Genomic DNA, 17,532 nt, shown 5'->3' with positions numbered 1-17,532 from the left:
TCCTAGATATTTTATTCTTTTTGTTACCATTGTAAATGGGATTGTACTCTTAATTTCTCTTCCTGCTACTTCATTGTTAATGATTAAAAACACACCTGGATTTTGTATGTTGATTTTGCATTCTGCAACTTATTATATTCATTTATTATATCTAAAAGTTTTTGGTGAATTCTTTAGGGTTTTCTATACATAAAATCATGTCATCTGCAAATAGTGACAGTTTCACTTCTTCCTTCAAAATTTGGATCCCTTTTCTGGCTGAGCCTTCTAATACCATGTTAAATAAGAGTAGTGAAAGCGGGCATCCTTGTCTGGTTCCTGTTCTCAGAGGGATAGCTTTCAGTTTTTCTCCATTGAGAATGATATTAGCTATGGCTTTGACATATATGGCCTTTATCATGTTGAGATACGTTCCTTCAATATCCGTTTTATTCAGAGTTTTTATCATAAATGGATGCTGTATCTTGTCACATGCTTTCTCTGCATCTATTGAGATGATGATGTGATTTTCACTCTTCATTTTGTTAATGTGGTGCGTCACGTTGATTGATTTGGGGATGTTGAACCATCCCTGCATCCCTGGAATGAATCCCACTTGGTCATGGTGTATGATCTTTTCAATGTTTTGTTGTATTTGATTTGCTAGTATTTTTGTTGTCATTTATTTCTTCACAGATTTTTCCAAAGTTTCAGATCAATGCATCCAACCACCTACTCAGCACCCCCTCTGGGATGTGTCATTGGCACCTCAACCTATCCAAACTGCATTCTTCCTCTCCCTCCCCCTCCAAACTGGCTCCTTCTCCTGTGTGCCCAAGATCAGTAGATGGCATCCCCGTCCCCCCACTGCTCAGGCCGGAAGCTCGGATGTCATCCTTCAAGCCCTTCTTCTCCCACGTGCCCCGCAGTCAATCATTCAGTAGCTCCTGAAGATGGCGCTTTCCAGATATCTCTTAAATGTATCCCCTCCTCTCAACACCCATTGCAGATACCCAAGTCCAGGTACCCTTATGATTTCCTCCGTATTATTGCATCTGTGCCCTAATATTCTCTCTGCTTCCAGTTTTGCCCAAATCCAGTCCATTTCCCATACTCGAGGCAGAATGATCTTTAGAACAACAACAACCACACCTTTCAATGGCTCCTATTCTTCTTAAAATTAAGTCCAGGAACATCAACAGAGCTCAGAATAGTCCAGCTCCTTGTCCTGTGGCTGTTGTGGAGGGTGCTGGCATGTTACATAAGACAAACAGGGCCACAGAGGCCCCACACCAGAGTGGGGCAGGGAGATCCTCAGAGACAGAGATGAGCCATTATTAATGTATTTGCTCTAATCACTTAGCAAAGAGAGTCAATACAAACTATTTCAAACCAACCAACCAACCAAAGAGTTTCAGTAAGTTGGCCCTTTCCAGAAAAATACATTAAAATTGATAGCATTTTTATGTATCAGCAACAGACCACTTAGACAATTCACTGGGGGAAAGGATTTACAATTGCAAAGAAAAATATTAAAAAGGTTATGAACGAACTTAAAAACAATGTGGGAGAGCTAAAAAATTTCTATAAAATTCTATTGAGGGGCTGGCCCCATGGCTGAGTGGTTAAGTTCGCGTGCTGGGAGAAAGATCCCAGGGAAAGAAGCACAAAACTGAGAGTGCAGAAATGTGATGACTTTTGGGAATTCGTAAGGTGAAGACTAAATGAACACAATAGAAAAACGCTTGGAGACACAGACTTGGGTACAGGAGAGAGAGAAAGCTGATTCCACGAAAGGACACTGGCCGTTCTCTAAGAAGAGAAGAAATAGGCCAAAAGTAAAAATAATTTAATTGAATGAAAAACTATCCTGAAATAAAGAGATCTTGCAGTCCGCAACTGAAAAACCCACAGTGTCCCAGGAAAAAAAACTGTCACTTGATGATCCACACCTAGAATATTCTGAAGGTACAGAAGTTCAAGGATACAGATAGAATCAGATGAGGCTGCTTCTCCTGCCCCTGGTCGGCTGTCCCTCTGCTCTAGTGGTCCCCTTTTTTGGTCTTGAAGCTGCCCGGCAGTAAAAGTCCAGGGGGGGAACTTGAGAGGAAGGAGAGAGTTCTCCTTTTCTCTTTATGGAGCAGCTTACTGGTGTCCGCCTCTCTTCCTCCACAGTCAACCCTTGGGAGAAGCTTGCATCCACATCCAGGACCTTAGTCTAGGGCTCTTTAGAAGGCTAAGGAGACAGCTCCCGGCCTCATCCAGCCCCCAGCCACCCCTGGCTCACAGTTGCCAGATCTGTAATAGCTTCAGCGTCTGATTCACGGATTACTCCACAGTCCCCAAAATGCGTGGCTTATCTCCCTGTGTGCCCCAAAATGAGAGTGGCAGCCAAACTGAATACTCTCAAAAGAGGGAAGAAAATTTGGAGATACTAACAGGACGAGTTATGGTGACATTGAGGGGACGTGATGCCATCTCATCTTCAGGAGTGCGGCGTCCAGGAGGTGAGGGAAGGAGCTGGGGCCAGGATTTCCTTCCCCACAAGGGGCACAAATGCATCAGGGCGGGGAACTCTAGTCCTCAGGTCTTCACTCGTGGTTGGCATATTACCAGGGTTTAGTTCAGTTTTTCCATTTTCATGGGGTCTAGAAGTTTGAAACCCATTATTAGCTGGAGCCCTGAACCCCATGGAATGCAAAAGAAAGTCCGTTAACGTTGCAGGTGGCTCCCAGACTTGAGATGATGTTCGTCCTCCAAAGCATTGGGGCCCTGGGGAAAGGCATTCTCTAAGTGTTTCTAGCCGTATTTTCTACTGCATTGGAGGCCTCAGGAAGAAGGAAGGCGGGGACTTTGCAGAGAAGAGAGAGACCAGAGAGAGTCCCAGAGGCCCAGGCATCACAGCTGTGGGTTCCTGTGGCCCATGGGACTGTTTGCCACGCTGCCTCTGGAAACAGTCACTGCTCACCACAGTCATTTCCTGACAAAAATTTCTTTTTCTTCTGTTTGGGGGTCTTTCTGTCTGGACAAGACATCGATGAGCATAGGGGTTACTGGTTCTCATGACCCAGCTGACTCTGCGTCCCCCAGGAGCTTCTCTGAGGTCTGTTCACCCAGAGGACAGCACTGAGCATGGTCAGGAGCAGGGGCACCTCCAGGAAGAGCAGCAGCAGGAAGTGGACGCTGCTGAGCAGGGACCTGCGGGAGGGACATGGTGACAGGAAATGATCTGCCTCCCAGGCTCCCTCTTCTCAGCTCCCCCTGTGCCCAGGTCCTGGGTTCCCAGAATCTATGTGAGGGCAAGCCTGGGACCCCACAACGGCCCTGACAATGGCCTCCACTCCCCACAAACTCTCCTTCCTCATTTCTTACTGTCTCCCTCTCGCTTGCTCTATTGGGAGGGAAACAACTGGAGTCCTTATGAGAAGAATAAGAGAGTAGGACATAGACACACATAGAGGGGAAACCATGTGCAGACACAGGGAGAAGATGGCCTTAAAGGAGTCACCCCTGCCGGCACCTTGATCTCAGACTTCTGGCTTCCAGAGCTGCGCAAAAATAAACGTCTGTTGTCGAAGCCGCCCAGCCTGTGGCCCATTGTTATAGCCCGAGCTGACTGATACAAGGACTACCTCCTATTCATCGCTATTCGCGGAAGATTGCAGAATGCATTCATCAATCAATTAATTAATTAACTCTATTTGGTACACTAATCATCTCTTGATTGTAAGTACCTGGGGGTAGACAGCTTGATTATTTGCTCATCCCAGTATCCTTTCATCTCTCTAACACGATGCTGGGCATGAATGGGTCCTCAAGGGTTATTTGTTGAATAAATGAATGAATTATCCATCTCATGCTGACCAAAGACCCTAACTGGCACTTACATATGCCTTTGATTCATAAAATGAAGAAACACCTTAGCTATTAGTTATTGAAAGCAGTTTGGTAGAAAGGAACTTTCAAAACAGAAAACAAATGGAAAAATGGAAGGAAAGGGATCCCTGGGGGTATAAAGACTGGGGATCCCCCTAGGGAATTCTGTGGGAAGGCCCAGCAGTAGGAGATCGCGGCAGATCTAGAAACAAAGTCAAGAGGGCCAAGGAGAGTAAAAGGAAGAAATGAAAGGGCCCCTGAGCTTCTAGAAAGCTCCTCTGCCTTCAATAGCTGGGCAGGGCGCTAAGAAGCATGAGTGAGGCTCAGTTTCTTCCTCTGTAAAATGGGAGCATGCATGTCTGCCTTTTGCTCCTCATGAGGTGGGGTAGGCCAGGTCAAAGAACTGATAGAATAATGGGCAGGAAAGCCCTCTGTGAGCTGCCACATGCTCTAGAGACACAAGGAAATATCAGTGTCATTGTTCTTGCCATAACAGTAACCAAGGGAAAGAGGTCTTCCCCAGGCCCTCCCTGTTCTCCCACACTTGGGACCGAGAGCCATCATCCCTGTGTCCCCACAACCCCTGTGCCCACACACACTGGCCATGCCATCTGCACTGACTGCCTGCTTGTCAGTCTCCCACACTGAGCACTTGATCTCTGAGTTCCAAGGGGGATGCTCCATGTCTCTGTCCCCGAAGCTGGATACGGTGCCAGCCATGGAGAAGTTACTCAGTACAAACGGGATGGATGAATGAATCATCCAACAGACCTACAAATTGCACTGAGCTCCAGGAGGAAGGATCTGGGGATTGCTAAGGACACTGTGCCACCTGAGAGCAAGTGGGAAGAGCCCCCCACAGCATCAGCCTCTCGAAGGAGCCTGAGGGTCCAGAGACAAGCTCTGGCTGGGACCTGGGACCACAAAGGGTCTCCCTATTGGAAGAGTTTGGGCCAAGTGGGCACAGGGAACAGCAGCATCAGAGCTGGCTTACCTGCTCTCGGAGTGGTGGCTGGTCACAGTTGGGGAGACTCGGGTCTCTTCTGGGGTGACTGGTGCTGTGGACATGGCGGACACTGTAGTTGGCGCTGGGCATACAGACCAGATTACACACTACTCTGCCTGCTAACACACCTGCAGCCCTGCACGTGGCTCTGAGTCTGGGGGCCTGAGGGCTGCCCTGGCCTGAGGAGCCTGGAGCAGGGCCATGGGGAGGGGCTGATAGCCTGGACCGCTCATATCTCCATGGCCTCCAGGAGACGCAGAGCCTCAGAGGCAGGTGGGGCTGGGCACGGGTCCAGGGAGGACGTTGAGCAGGCCCTGGAAGGTGAGAGGGGGCCCAGGATGGCTCAGGACGAGGGAGCTGGAGTTCAGCTGGACTTAAACATTCCTGCTGCTCATGACAAGGGCTCAGCCAATGCGTCACCCTGTCTTATTTATCCAGCAAGGACAGGAGCACAATAGGGGCTTGCCCAGTGGCCAACACACGCAAGATCTGTGACGTCTAAGGTCAGGACCAGCCCCGAACAAAATCATAAGGTTCAGGAAGATATTTTACTTTGGGCAAGTTATTAAGCTTCCACGATGGGCACAGCTACTTCTCAGGAATATTGTCAGGATTCTATGAGATGACGACTGTGCTGCGCTTTGCCAGTATAACATACCTCACAGGGGTGATGGGGACATTGTGACATGTGCTCCCCCTTTGCCACAAGTGTGCCGTGAGCTGGTACTGTCTGTCTGAGGGTCAGCAGAACCAGAGCCCAACAGGGACTTCTGAAAATTGAGGCACTGGGACCTCTGAACTGCCCCTCCCAGGAGTGCTTGCATTCGAGAAGGACTTAGGAAGAGAACATCACTAAGTCCAGACGTATGAATAGCTCGTGATGGGATTTCAGGCACCAGAAATGCAGCCTTTCGACTGTGGAGGTCTTTCCAGACCTCAGCAATTAACTACAGCATCACGACTGTGCTGGACCTCTTTCCCCCGAGACTAGATATGGAATGGGGACAGCAGCTATGAAGTCCCAGCCCCAAACTCCACAAAGAGCAGGGACATCTGAGCTCTAGAGGTCCCAGAAGAGCATTGGCAGTTGTTGGGTGGGGTCTCTGGGTCCCATGGAAGAGGGTGCCTTTGGCCCATGGGCTGAAGCTGGGACCATCGCCTTGATCTCTACAGGCAATAGACTCAGGCACTGAGCTGTGCAGAGGAAAAGCATGTGCCTAGAAAGGATTGAGCCCATCCTGGAGGAGGCCCTGGGAGCCAGGAGAGCATCTAGAGAGGCCCTGCCCCTCCCGATCCCAGGCGGTCAGTCAGGGAGACCTCAGGACTCAAGCGCCCTCTATGACAGTTCACTCTGAGTGACAGCTGAGTCACTGGAGAGGGACCTCAGGGACCAGAACAGAGCAGGCCCTGAAGAGACACATCCAAACACACACTCTTACCTGGGTCAATGGTCACTTTAACTTGGAATCCCGGGTCAGTTCCAGTTCTCTCAATCCCACACCAGTAAGTGTCTTCATCGTCTCGCCTGAGCTCCTCCATGGTCACGGTGAACGTGAGGTTTCTCTGATCGTCCCTGATGGACACACGGTCCCGCTTCACCTCCTGCTCTGATCCAGTGGTTATAACAAGGATCTTGCAGCTAGCCCAATCAACTCCTCGACACCACCACTTCCTGTGGGTCTTCCATCCTTGGCCATAGCGACACCGCACAGTCAACGAGCCCCGCTCTGGACCTCTCATCACTTTTGGACCCCTGATGTCAAATGAGCCTGGAAAACACAAACCCATGTACCTGTCACCTCCTCCCCTGAGGGCAGGGCCACGGCCTCCTGCATTGTGAGTAGCTCCAATAAATCCAAGCGCCTGCTGAGGTGAATAGCAGTCGAGGAAGGAATGCACTTTCCACAAGACAGACCTTTTGTCCTTCAAAATTCTACTGGGTCAAAACCACCAGGAAAATCACCTAAGAGCACAACTACGGACCTCAAAGACACAAGAATGTGGACACTGAGCAATACTAGCTTCCTGTAATTCACCCTCTCCCCAATCTATAGCCGATAAATCTTTATATTCCCAGCAATGTCCTTTTGCAGCCATCTCTGTGTTATGCTGGTCTGATGGGGAGGAAATACCAGAGGACCCATTTCCACAGGAGAATGATTGCTGCCCTGACTTTGCACTGATGACCTCGGGAGGTTCGGCCAAAGCATCCACATCACACAGCTCTGGAAAGGTGTTCTTAGTGGTTATGCTGTAGTCCACCACCCTGGCAGGAACTCCTTGAAGCTGACCAGAACAGTGATGCCAAATGGTCTGCATGTGCTATGGAATCCACATCACACAGAGCCCATTTTCTCCTGGAATTGCTGTAAATTCCAGGTCCAAACTTCCTAGTGAAAGTGATCTGGTAAGATGGAAGCAAGCAAAGTTAGTTATAAACAGAGCGGCACCCATGCCATGCCTCTTGTGTCTTGTCAGACTTTTATTAAACCCAAGGAAAGGATTCAAGCCAGAGTTAAAAAATGAGAACCATGACATGCCTTATCAGCTCTTCTCTTTGAACATCCTGCTCCAGGACAACACTAGCCTGCGTGGCATTTTCAGTCATTCTTTTGCTTGAAGGCATCCAGATTGGTGGAAATAACTTAAATGGGACTTCCGTCAAAAATTCTTTAAATTTACTGAACTAAAGCCAGAGCCATTCACGGGAGTGATAGACTCTGACAATTTATTTACTGGCAATAAACAACAGGCGTGATTGTTGCAGCAGCAGTCTGAGATGGAGTAGAAGCATGTTGCGACTCATGATTGCAACAAATTCAAACGCTTTTTTTTAAAGCACGCAGAGAATGTTTATAAAAATTGACCGTGAAAGAGATCAGCCATGAAACACCTCTCTAAAAATTTCTAAGGATTGAAATGATTGTGTATGTTCTCTGACTATAATTCAACTGACAGAATAACAAAATAACAAAACATAACTAAAACATTTCCACATGTTCATAAGTTAAGAAATATTTTTCTAAATACCAATGAGTGAAGAAAAGCATCGCAAGAAAAATTTTTAGATATTTTAACAAGGAAAAGAAAAATACTACAAATCAAAACTTTCGAGATATAGCGTAGAAGAAAAACAGTCCTATTCAAGACAACAAGATTGTAACATATATTTTCGAGCATTTTCGTGTTACCAATTAGCATCTTTTCATTTTAGCTGGAAGAATTCCTTTCAGCATTTCTTTTAAGACAGATCTAGAGGTGATGAACTCTCTCAGCTTTTGTTTTTTGGGAATGTCTTTATTTCTCCTTCATTTCTGAAGGATAACTTTGTCAAAGTATTCTTGACTGACTATTCAGCCCCGTGCCGTGCCATCTTGGGGGTGAGGGGGCTGTAGCAAAGATCCTCCCACCCTCTCCAGTGCATCCAAACATGCATTTTTGTTGATTATCCAACAAAATGCTGAGATCTCTTCTCCAGAATCCTGGATTTCTACAAAGGCTCTGTCATCTGTGAGTGTCTGCCCAAGTCAGCACTCTCCACATTTTCCCCGTCTGCTGCTGAGAGGTGCTGGGGCCGGTTCACTGGCTTCTGCTGTTTCCACACCCTCTACCGAGGTCTGTCTGCCTATTGCCTAATGCACGAGTGGGCAAGACTCCTCCAGGTCCTTTGGTGTATGGTGCTGGATCCCACAACTCCCACTGAAGCACTTTTGTTCATTGATGGGTGCCAAATTTCAGTTGTTAAAAAGAATGGGCAAAAAGGAGGGACAATTTACGCTGCTATGATGCTGACATCATTCCACCCTGAGTCAACATTTTATAGTTTTAAATGCATATATTAGAAAAGAGAAAAAAGAGTAAATTTAATAAGCCAAACATCTATTTCAAAACTTGAAAAAAATAACAAAGAGCAGAAGTAAGAGAAGAACAGGAAAAAAGTAGAGGAAGGAAATAATGAAGAAAATAAATGCAAAATACAGAAGACCAACAAAGCCAACAATTGCTTAAAAAAGAAAAACCCTAGAAAGATACTCATGATAGAAAGAGAGGAGGTCTAACTACGCAACATCAGGAATGAAAAGGGAGACATCACTACAGATCCTGCACATATAGAAAGATAAGAAGAAGATAAAAAACCAAGATGATAAGATAATAAAAGGATATCTAAACAAGTTTATGTCAATAAATTTGAAACTTTAGATGGAATAACTAGCTCCTTAAAAAAATATATACTCATGGGGCTGGCCCCGTGGCCGAGCGGTTAAGTTCGCGCGCTCCGCTGCAGGCGGTCCAGTGTTTCATTGGTTCGAATCCTGGGCACGGACATGGCACTGCTCATCAAACCATGCTGAGGCAGCGTCCCACATGCCACAACTAGAAGGACCCACAACGAAGAATATACAACTATGTACCGGGGGGCTTTGGGGAGAAAAAGGAAAAAATAAAAAAAATCTTTAAAAAAAAAATATATATATACTCAAATTAGCACAAAAAGAAATAAAAAACCCAAATAATCCTACAACTATTTAATTAAGTCAAATTCATTATTAAAAACTTCCTCAAGAGAAAACTCCAGACCTATACAGCTTCAATGGAGATATCTACTAAACATTTAAGGAAGAAATAATGTCTATCTTACACAAAAGATTCTGGAACAAAGAAAAAGAGGAACTGAATTGGCCAGCAGCCTGATCTTGGACTTCCCAGCCTCCAGAACTGAGAGAAAATAAATTTCTCTTGTTTAAGGCACCGACTCTATGGTATTTCACTGTGGAAGCTCAAGCTGAGTAATACACATGTACCCATTTTACCCATATTAACTTCCAAATTAAGCTAATAACATGCAAGTTTCTCCGGTAAATTTTCTGCGTGCAAATCTCCCTACCAGAGTTTCCTCTCCTGCATATATGTTGACCAAGTCAATGGATGAGTAAATGGGGTCACTTTACCTCCCATGATAACCTTCTTCCAAGAAGAGACTCTCTCTGCATCCTGCCCCAAGCCCCGTGGTTCCGGTTCCTCAGTGGCACTCACCTGAGAGGATGAGAAGGCACAGAGCTGGGGCAGCCAGATGGTTCTGCCTCCCTAGCTCCTGTCTTCTCTGAGCATCCAGCACCAGCTGTCCCCCCAGGACTTGACATGGAACCCAGAAAGAGACACCTTCTAATCTCTGGTCCTTCCTCCCCAGTGACAGCACTCTGTATGTGTCCTGGCTGTTGAGCTTACTTCACTGGGAGACCTTCTGCTCTTTGGCTCGTCCAGAGCAAAGACTCAGGCAGGCCGATGCGCGGGGTCAAGCAACACCCCAGAGAGCCTGTGACACCCTGGTTTTGCTGCTGTCTTCCTTCCTGTACTCTGAGCTCTTAGGAAGAAAGGTTCTCAGCTCTGGCTGCCAGTCAAGACCAGCTGCAGAGGCTTTCAAGGCATCCGAGTCCCCAAGCTCCACCAAGGTGAGTGGGTCACAGCTGGAGCCTGAGCACCTGTGCTCTTCACAAGTTCGTCAAGGATGGATTCACGCATTAGTGTGTCCATCTATTTATGGAGAACAGCCAGGGTGGAGAAACACTCTCCTAAAAGGGGGGCAATTGGTTATATTTTTTGTTTCCTAACACCTAATATAGGACCTGTAAGATAGCAGAAACTTGGTTTTTATTTAACGAATAAGTGTCTGGTTGAATGAATTGGCCCTGCCATGTCCCCTGGCGTGTCTCCCCGCCGCAGAACAGACCCTCTCTGTTTCCTGCCCAGCCTCAGTCATTCCAGCTTCTTAGCCACAGCCCCACTCACCCGGGAGGAAGAGAAGGAGCAGAACAGGAGCCAGCCACACGGTCATGTCTCCCATCCTTGGTGCTAACAAGCGCCCAACACCCTCTAGGACTTGAAGCCAAGCTCAGGAGTGAACGCTGGAATCCCTTCAAGATTCGGGGGAAGCTGCTTAAGTCACTTTTGAGTTTCTCAATCAATCACTTCCTATTGTGTCTACACCTACTTCTGCATTTTACATATTAGGGGAAGAGGGTGTCATTCTGTATAGTATGTGGTGGAATCTGCGTCAAGACCTTTGTGCATGTGGGAAAGAAAAAGGATCCCTGCCTGGTCAGGTTTGCACATGTGGAGCTGAGGGATCTCTGCCAGGGGGAGTGGGCAGAGGCGGCAGCGGGGAGTGTGGAGAGGAGCTCAAGGGGCGGGTCCAAGGAAGGGACAGAGACCGCTGGATCCGCACGCTGGACTGCAGCGCTCAGGGCTCACACCCAGGCTCGCTGGGGAACAGCCCCATCCTCAACCTCCCTCTGGGCAGCCCCACCACTGTGCATCTCGGACCGCCCTTCCGGCCCCGGGCCAGACTCCCTCCCTGAGACTTATCCGCTGCCCCTCCCTCTGGACGCCCTCCTCTGAGGTCCTGAGTCACTCGGAAGCAGAGGCCACCGTGGGAAGATTATAAGAAGGAGAAGTGGCCTTTTCCCCTCAGCCTCATCTCGCCCAAGATGCTTCCCCTCCCATCTCTCTGCATAGTTCCCCTGGCTGTGGGCTGATGGCCACCTCGAGGCACCGAAACTGCTTGTGCCGATGACCTCCTAAGTGGCTTTCCCAACCTCTTCCTTCATCCTTCAGATGTCCCCTCCCTCCTCTGTCCCCTGCTCCCCGCCCCCCCCCGCGTCTCCTCTCTGAATCGATTCTGAAGGTCTCTTTCTTTTGTGTTTTTGTATTTGTGGGTTTTGGGAGATTTCTGTTTTGTCTTTGTGCTTTTATTTTCTCTTCCAACCCTTGGATGAAATGCTTATTTTAGAAATTACATTTTTATTTTAAAAAGCTCCTTTATTGGTTCTCCGATCGCTGATGTTTTTAAAACTCTCTTCTGTTTTCTGAATCACATCCCTTCCTACTGTGCTCATGTTTTTGGCTTGGCTCGGTTCGGTCCTTTTCTTTGATGTCACAAGCCTTCCACAAATGTCTGGTAATTCTTGGTTGTCCGATCATAACTGAGAGTGAGCCAAAATATAGCTGACCGAGGCCTCTGAGTAAGTAGGAGCAGGAGTGTGTAAAATCATTGTTTTATGGTGCCAGTTTCTTGAGCCTTCGATCCCTTCTTGACTTGTAAGCTACGCTTTAAGGTGAGCAGGCAGAGAAGAGTCTTCTAAATTCTAGAAAGAAGGGAATTGAACCTGGCCTCCAGCATCCTCTCTAACTGCATGGTTTGCCCTGGTATTTTATTGACTTAAAAAGCTCTCTGCCCTTTGGCCTAGGAGGGGATGTCTGCCTGCGGAGTCTTGGGGAATACGCCGGGACACGCATGCTTGGGGAACAGCCTCGAACCTAGCTCCAGTGGCCGCCGCAGTTTCGAGTCCCACTCCTCACCCACACGCTCCACACTCCTGCTGACTCTGAGTTCAGTCTCCCCTGAGTTCTATCAGGCAGGTCAGTGAGAGGGAGGCATGGCCAAAGGCAATATCTTTTACAGGACATCTACCTTGCGGGTACGTCCAGCATGCCCCAGATCACTGGATCTCTGAAACTTCGGACACGGTAGGTCCTGAATCTGGGTGGGGTTTATCTCCCAGTGTCTGGAGCACATCTGGTTGGCTGTCTCTTCTTGTCATGAAGTCCTGTTAACATGATATCATCAACACAGTGGGCTAACTATCTCCTGAGCCATGTCCCGATGACCCAGGTTCCTTAGGACTACACAGAGACAGAGAAGAAAATTAACACAGTCTTGGAATAAGACTACAAAAGTATACTGTTGTCCATGCTAAGTGAAGGCAAACTGCCTCTGTTCCTCCTTCCTGACGGGCATTGACAAGGATACACTTGCCAGATCAGCAGTCACACGCAACACACCGGGCTGTGTTCATCTGCTCTAGTAAAGTGACCGCTATTGGCACAGAAGCTGCGATTTGGCCACTCTTTGGTTTTCACTAGCCCATTGTCCCTGGTGAATTAAAGGCGATACGCTGGAACCACCACCCTGTGTCCTTAAGGTCTTGGAGGGTGGCACTAGTCTCGGTATTTCTCAGTGAATGTGAGGTTATGTTTGATTTACCGTTCTGGTCACAGCAGAGGGGCGATTTCAGGGGCTTCCACTTGACCCTCCCAAATATAATCACTTACCTCACAGGCCAAAAAATTAATAAGAGAGTTGTGTCAACTGCTAAGTGTATCTATTTCTATTATGTTTCCAGAAACCAAGAAAATGGCCACTGAGTCACCTCTCTGGCCTCTTTTTTTTTTTGAAGATTGGCACCTCAGCTAACAACTGTAGCCAATCTTTTTTTTTCCCCCTGCTTTATCTCCCCAAATCCCCCCTGGTACATAGTTGTATATCTTGGTTGCAGGTCCTTCTAGTTGTGGCATGTGGGATGTTGCCTCAACGTGGCCTGACGAGCGGCGCCACATCCGTGCCCAGGATCCGAGCCAGCAAAACCCTGGGCCGCCACAGCAGAGCACATGAACTTAACCACTTTGCCACATGGCCGGGCCCTGGCCTCTAGGATCTTGATCTTGTCTCTTGTTCTATTAGTTGTCTTCACTGATCGCTGCAGGTGGGCGCCATTCAGAACTTGCTATCTGGTCCACTAATTATGCTCACCTTGCCCCAGACAGGTGAGTGCTTCCACCTGTTCTCTGCCGTTCTGGAATTCTCATAGCCCCATTGATCTTACCAGCTCAGTTATGTCATGGCATCACCTACCGTGGACCCAGCACAGAGACGACAGCCACTACCAAGCCTCTTGACAACGCTCATGTCCCCTCACCAGCATATTTCTTATTTTCCTGTAAATCAAGTGTCCTCCATGACTTCTGAAGGATAACATGCATTTGGTGGGTTTCCAGGTCAAATATAATAGTTCCATTTTAGCACACTACATTCTTTGAGCCTTTGACCCCTCCTTCCACGCTCTGCCATGGCCATTCTGGCATCTTTTCTTTGTTTAATGTGGGACTTCATTGCTTCCAAGCTTCTAAGAACCATCCCAGCCGCACACTAGTACCAGTCTCCCAGGCTTGCAAGTGTGTTGGGTGTCCCTATATTGTGTGTCTGAGTGCCCCTATGTTGACAGACTTCCTAATTCAGCGTTATATTCCAGCACCCTGAGCCAGTACCTCGAGATCCACTCCCAGGCATGCTCTTCTGGTTCCTGCCAGTACATATTGGTTTCCTCTTCCCTTTGTAGCCCAGCATATCCCCAGGTGCGCCATGCTGACTTTAACCTAAGTTATTGGTCTTGTGGTCAGGAGGGAGAATGAGGGCAGATTCTTGAAGTAGACCCTTCGCAGGTGGGCAGTGTCCTGTGAGGTCTGCTTCCTTTCACTTCCGTACAATCTTCAACACGGGGAGCTGCTGTCTCCTAACAAGCAGATGAGCCGCTTCTGTGGACCTGGAGGGTCCAGGGAAGCGGAGCGGATCGAGGGCTCAAGTGCGTGGGCAGAGGTGCCATCCCGAGTCTCAGGGGCTCACTTTTCTCGATCAGGAAACACTGGTCTTAAAGCACTTGCCAAGGCTAAGAATTTAACCCTGACTGAAGTTTCGCTTCTCTTAAATCGGGGTCCTGGCCTCATTCCCTTAAAAGGAGATCCTGGCCCTACAGCACAATTGTTCCTCTTAATAGAGGAAATGAGGGTCCCTCTCAATGCTCCTAAGGAGGATATACAGATGTTCACCAAAGGCATGGGCTAAAATGTTCATAGCAACACTATCCATAATGGCCAAAAACTTGAAATTAGTCAAATGGATAAATTTGGTATATTCACCCAATGGAATATTATATCATAATCAGAATAAACAAATTACAAATACAACCACATTGTAACAATGTTGGTGAATCTCACAATCATAATGGTCATCAAATGAAGGAAAGAGCGTACACTGTGTGATTCATTTGTATGAAGTTGAAGAACCAACGAAATGAATTTAGGCCGTCAGGCTGAAGTCAGGGGGGTGGTGACTTCATAGGCAGTGACTGGGAGGAAGTTGTGACACCATGACTTCATAGATAGTGGCTGGAAGGAAACACGAGAGGGCCTTCTGGGGGGATGGTAATGAGCGTTTCTTGATCTAGGTGCCGGTTGCATGAGTGTGCTCCATTCGTGCAAATTTATTGATCTGTGCGCTTTTGATGTGTGCACTTTCTGTATGAATTTTATATGCCAATAAAAAGTTTTCAAATTTTCCCATGGAAATCTTTCCAAGCCATTACGTGTATGTTCACTTAATTCTTTGAATAGCTGCCTAATGTTCCACTGTGTGGCTTCACCATGATTAACTATTCCTGTATTGATGGCCACGGAGCCTGTATCCAGCCTTTTGCTCTTGTAAATCTATGCCGCAGGCTTCCAGTTCCAAGATGAAGTCAACACACTCCACAGATCTCTCCTACTAATTGCAACCAAGAACCCAGACAGAGCGCGTGGAGCCGCTGTCGGAGGATTCTGCACAGTGAATGGTGGCAGGAAGGTTAGGGAAGGAAAGCAGAATGGGCAGGACCAATCCAGGTGTGAGTTTTCTGGGTTTCTTTCCTTCTTTATCCTCCTGCCTGGGCACAAACCCTGCAGCCCACGACCTGAGGCTGCACCCTCAGCAGGGATTATAAGAGCTCAGGAAGAGCAGAGGGAGGGATCCCTAAGGGAAAGGGGGAGGGGGCGGATTCCTGGAGTTTTCTTGGCGTGTGTTTTCTTTCCCTCCACCCACTCAGCAGCAAGCCTCAGGACAGAAGCTGCAACTGCATCTGCAGCAGCGGGGGCCAGCACCTGGAACTCTGAGGAGGAACCTCCCCTCTGACGGGAGGAGCTGTGGTCTGAAGACATGGGAGGAAATACCATTGCATTTTCTCACTCTTTATTCTCCCTCTGCTTGGTCCTGGAGGCTGACCCAGTCACAGGACATATGTATGCAGCATATCAGGTGGGAAAAGCCCCAGCTTTCCAGCCAAAGGACCAGGAAGCGGGGTAGAGGGCTCTGAAAGCTGGTAAGGGGTGTTGGGGAGATCAAGAAAGGTAAGCAGCTCAAGAAAGGGACCCTAGAATTCCCAGGCTCACCCCTAGCTGTGCCTGTTGGGTCAGACCTTGAAGAGTCTCCCCAAGACTGAGAAATTTGGGGAAGATTATCGCGCAGGTCACAGACTGGCCACTGGGTGGCGCACACGGGCCAGATCCGAATGCATCCCAAAGGCTCAGAGAGCTGAGCTACGGTGGGACGGCGGGGCACAGAGGGCGGGTCAGCCCTGGAAGTCTTAACCTCACCTGCTTGACTGCCCGCCGCTAAAGAAACAAATTCAGAGTAAAAGACCTATGGAGGGAGGTGGTGGAATTGTTTGCATGTTCATGGTGGTGGTTCCACGAAGCGATGCGTGTATTAAAACTCACAGAACTACACACCCAACAAAATGGATTTTACTGTATGTCCAGTTTGAAAAAAATAAGAAAAACAACAAGAAAAGCTTTTCAAACTGTGCACTTCAGATGTATGCAGTTTATTTTATCCCAATTACACCTCATTAAAACTGTTAAGAAAGGGAGGGAGGGAGGAAAGGAGGAGGCTAGCGTTTCCTGTAGTCCTGACCCCGACCCCTCCATAAGTTCTTGGCTGCAGGCAGAAGCCCCAGGCTCACGAGGACACCCCAGCCCAGAAGGCTCAGCCCTCAAATGTGAGGATAAACAGGCTGCTCAGCCTCCCCGCCTCCCCCACAACCTCCCTGGAAATGGCCCACCGCATGGTCTCCTGCTCCTGCTGCTAAAGCCTTTGCAGCTCCACCTTCAAGCCCCCCACCCCCGAGGAGCCCCCTAAGGGTGGCAGGTGTCAGGAGGAAGGCTCAACAGGCGTCCTCTTAGAAAGGCTAGTCTGGCAGGGGTGGGCAGGATGGGGAGGACCCCGGCCCGTGACCCAGGTGTTGTGACAGACAATTCAAGGAGTGGAGATGACAAGGAATTTCATTTTGAGCACGTCTGAGCTGCTAACAGGGTGAAAAGTTCTACAAAAGCACCAATAGGCATTGGCAATGAAAGCCAAGAACTGAGCCGGGAGATGGGGGCGACAGGAGGTGTGCGTGTGACAGTCCTGTGCCGGGAGGTGATGCCAGAGAGCAGGACAGGGATGCTCCCAGAGAGAATAACATCAAGGACAGACTCCAGAAGACGCTGGGGGCAAGGGGCTAAGAGTAAGGAGAGAGCTTCAGCAAAGGAGAGAGAAGACAGGGAGAGGGAGCAGGGGACAGAGGAGGGAGGGGACATCTGAAGGAAGAGGGAAGAAGTGGAGAAAGCTACTTAGGAAGCCATTAGAATAAACAGTTTCAGTGCAGTGAGGTGGCCGTCAGCCCACAGCCAGGGGAACTATGCAGAGAGATGAGAGGGGAAGCGTCTTGGGCAAAATGAGGCTGAGGGGAACAGGACACTTCTCCTTCTGATATCTTCCCATGGCAGCCTCTGCTTCCGAGTGACTCAGGACCTCAGAGGAGGGTGTCCCGAGGGAGGGGCAGCGGGTCAGGCTCAGGGAGGGAGTCTGGCTTAGGGCCGGAAGGGCGGTCTGAGATGCACTGTGGTGGGGCTTCCCAGAAGGAGGTTTAGGATGGGTCTGTTCCCCAGCGAGCCTGACTGAGCCCTGAGCGCTGCAGTCCAGCATGCGGATCCAGCTGTCTCCGTCCCTTCCTTGGACCCGCCTTGGGAGCTCCTCTCTCCCA

The 17,532-nt window shown here is 48.5% G+C and overlaps 1 protein-coding gene across 6 annotated transcripts; it reads right to left on the bottom strand.

Moving 5' to 3' along the window:
- Positions 1-1,306: 1,306 nt before the first annotated feature.
- On the bottom strand, positions 1,307-10,818 carry LOC100060591 (CMRF35-like molecule 5). Of its 6 annotated transcripts, none has more exons than XM_070226965.1 (5): positions 10,649-10,818; positions 9,811-9,895; positions 6,301-6,630; positions 4,850-4,913; positions 1,307-3,177 (listed from the first exon to the last, which is right to left on the bottom strand). In XM_070226965.1, exons 2-5 carry the CDS (start codon positions 9,815-9,817, stop codon positions 3,030-3,032), a joined length of 549 nt encoding a protein of 182 aa, XP_070083066.1. In that variant the 5' UTR covers positions 9,818-9,895; positions 10,649-10,818; the 3' UTR covers positions 1,307-3,029. The 6 variants fall into 6 exon arrangements, with proteins under 6 accessions (XP_070083066.1, XP_070083065.1, XP_005597267.1 ...); XM_070226964.1 differs by having other exon boundaries at positions 4,850-4,943; positions 10,649-10,777; XM_005597210.4 differs by lacking the exon at positions 9,811-9,895 and having other exon boundaries at positions 10,649-10,789.
- Between the last annotated feature and the right edge of the window lie 6,714 nt (positions 10,819-17,532).

The sequence above is a fragment of the Equus caballus genome, chromosome 11 (genome assembly GCF_041296265.1).
Source record: "Equus caballus isolate H_3958 breed thoroughbred chromosome 11, TB-T2T, whole genome shotgun sequence".
In the NCBI taxonomy this organism is placed as follows: Eukaryota; Metazoa; Chordata; class Mammalia; order Perissodactyla; family Equidae; genus Equus; species Equus caballus.
The sequence above is the reverse complement of the archived record's forward strand: the minus strand, read 5'-3'. Positions and strand labels throughout refer to the sequence as shown.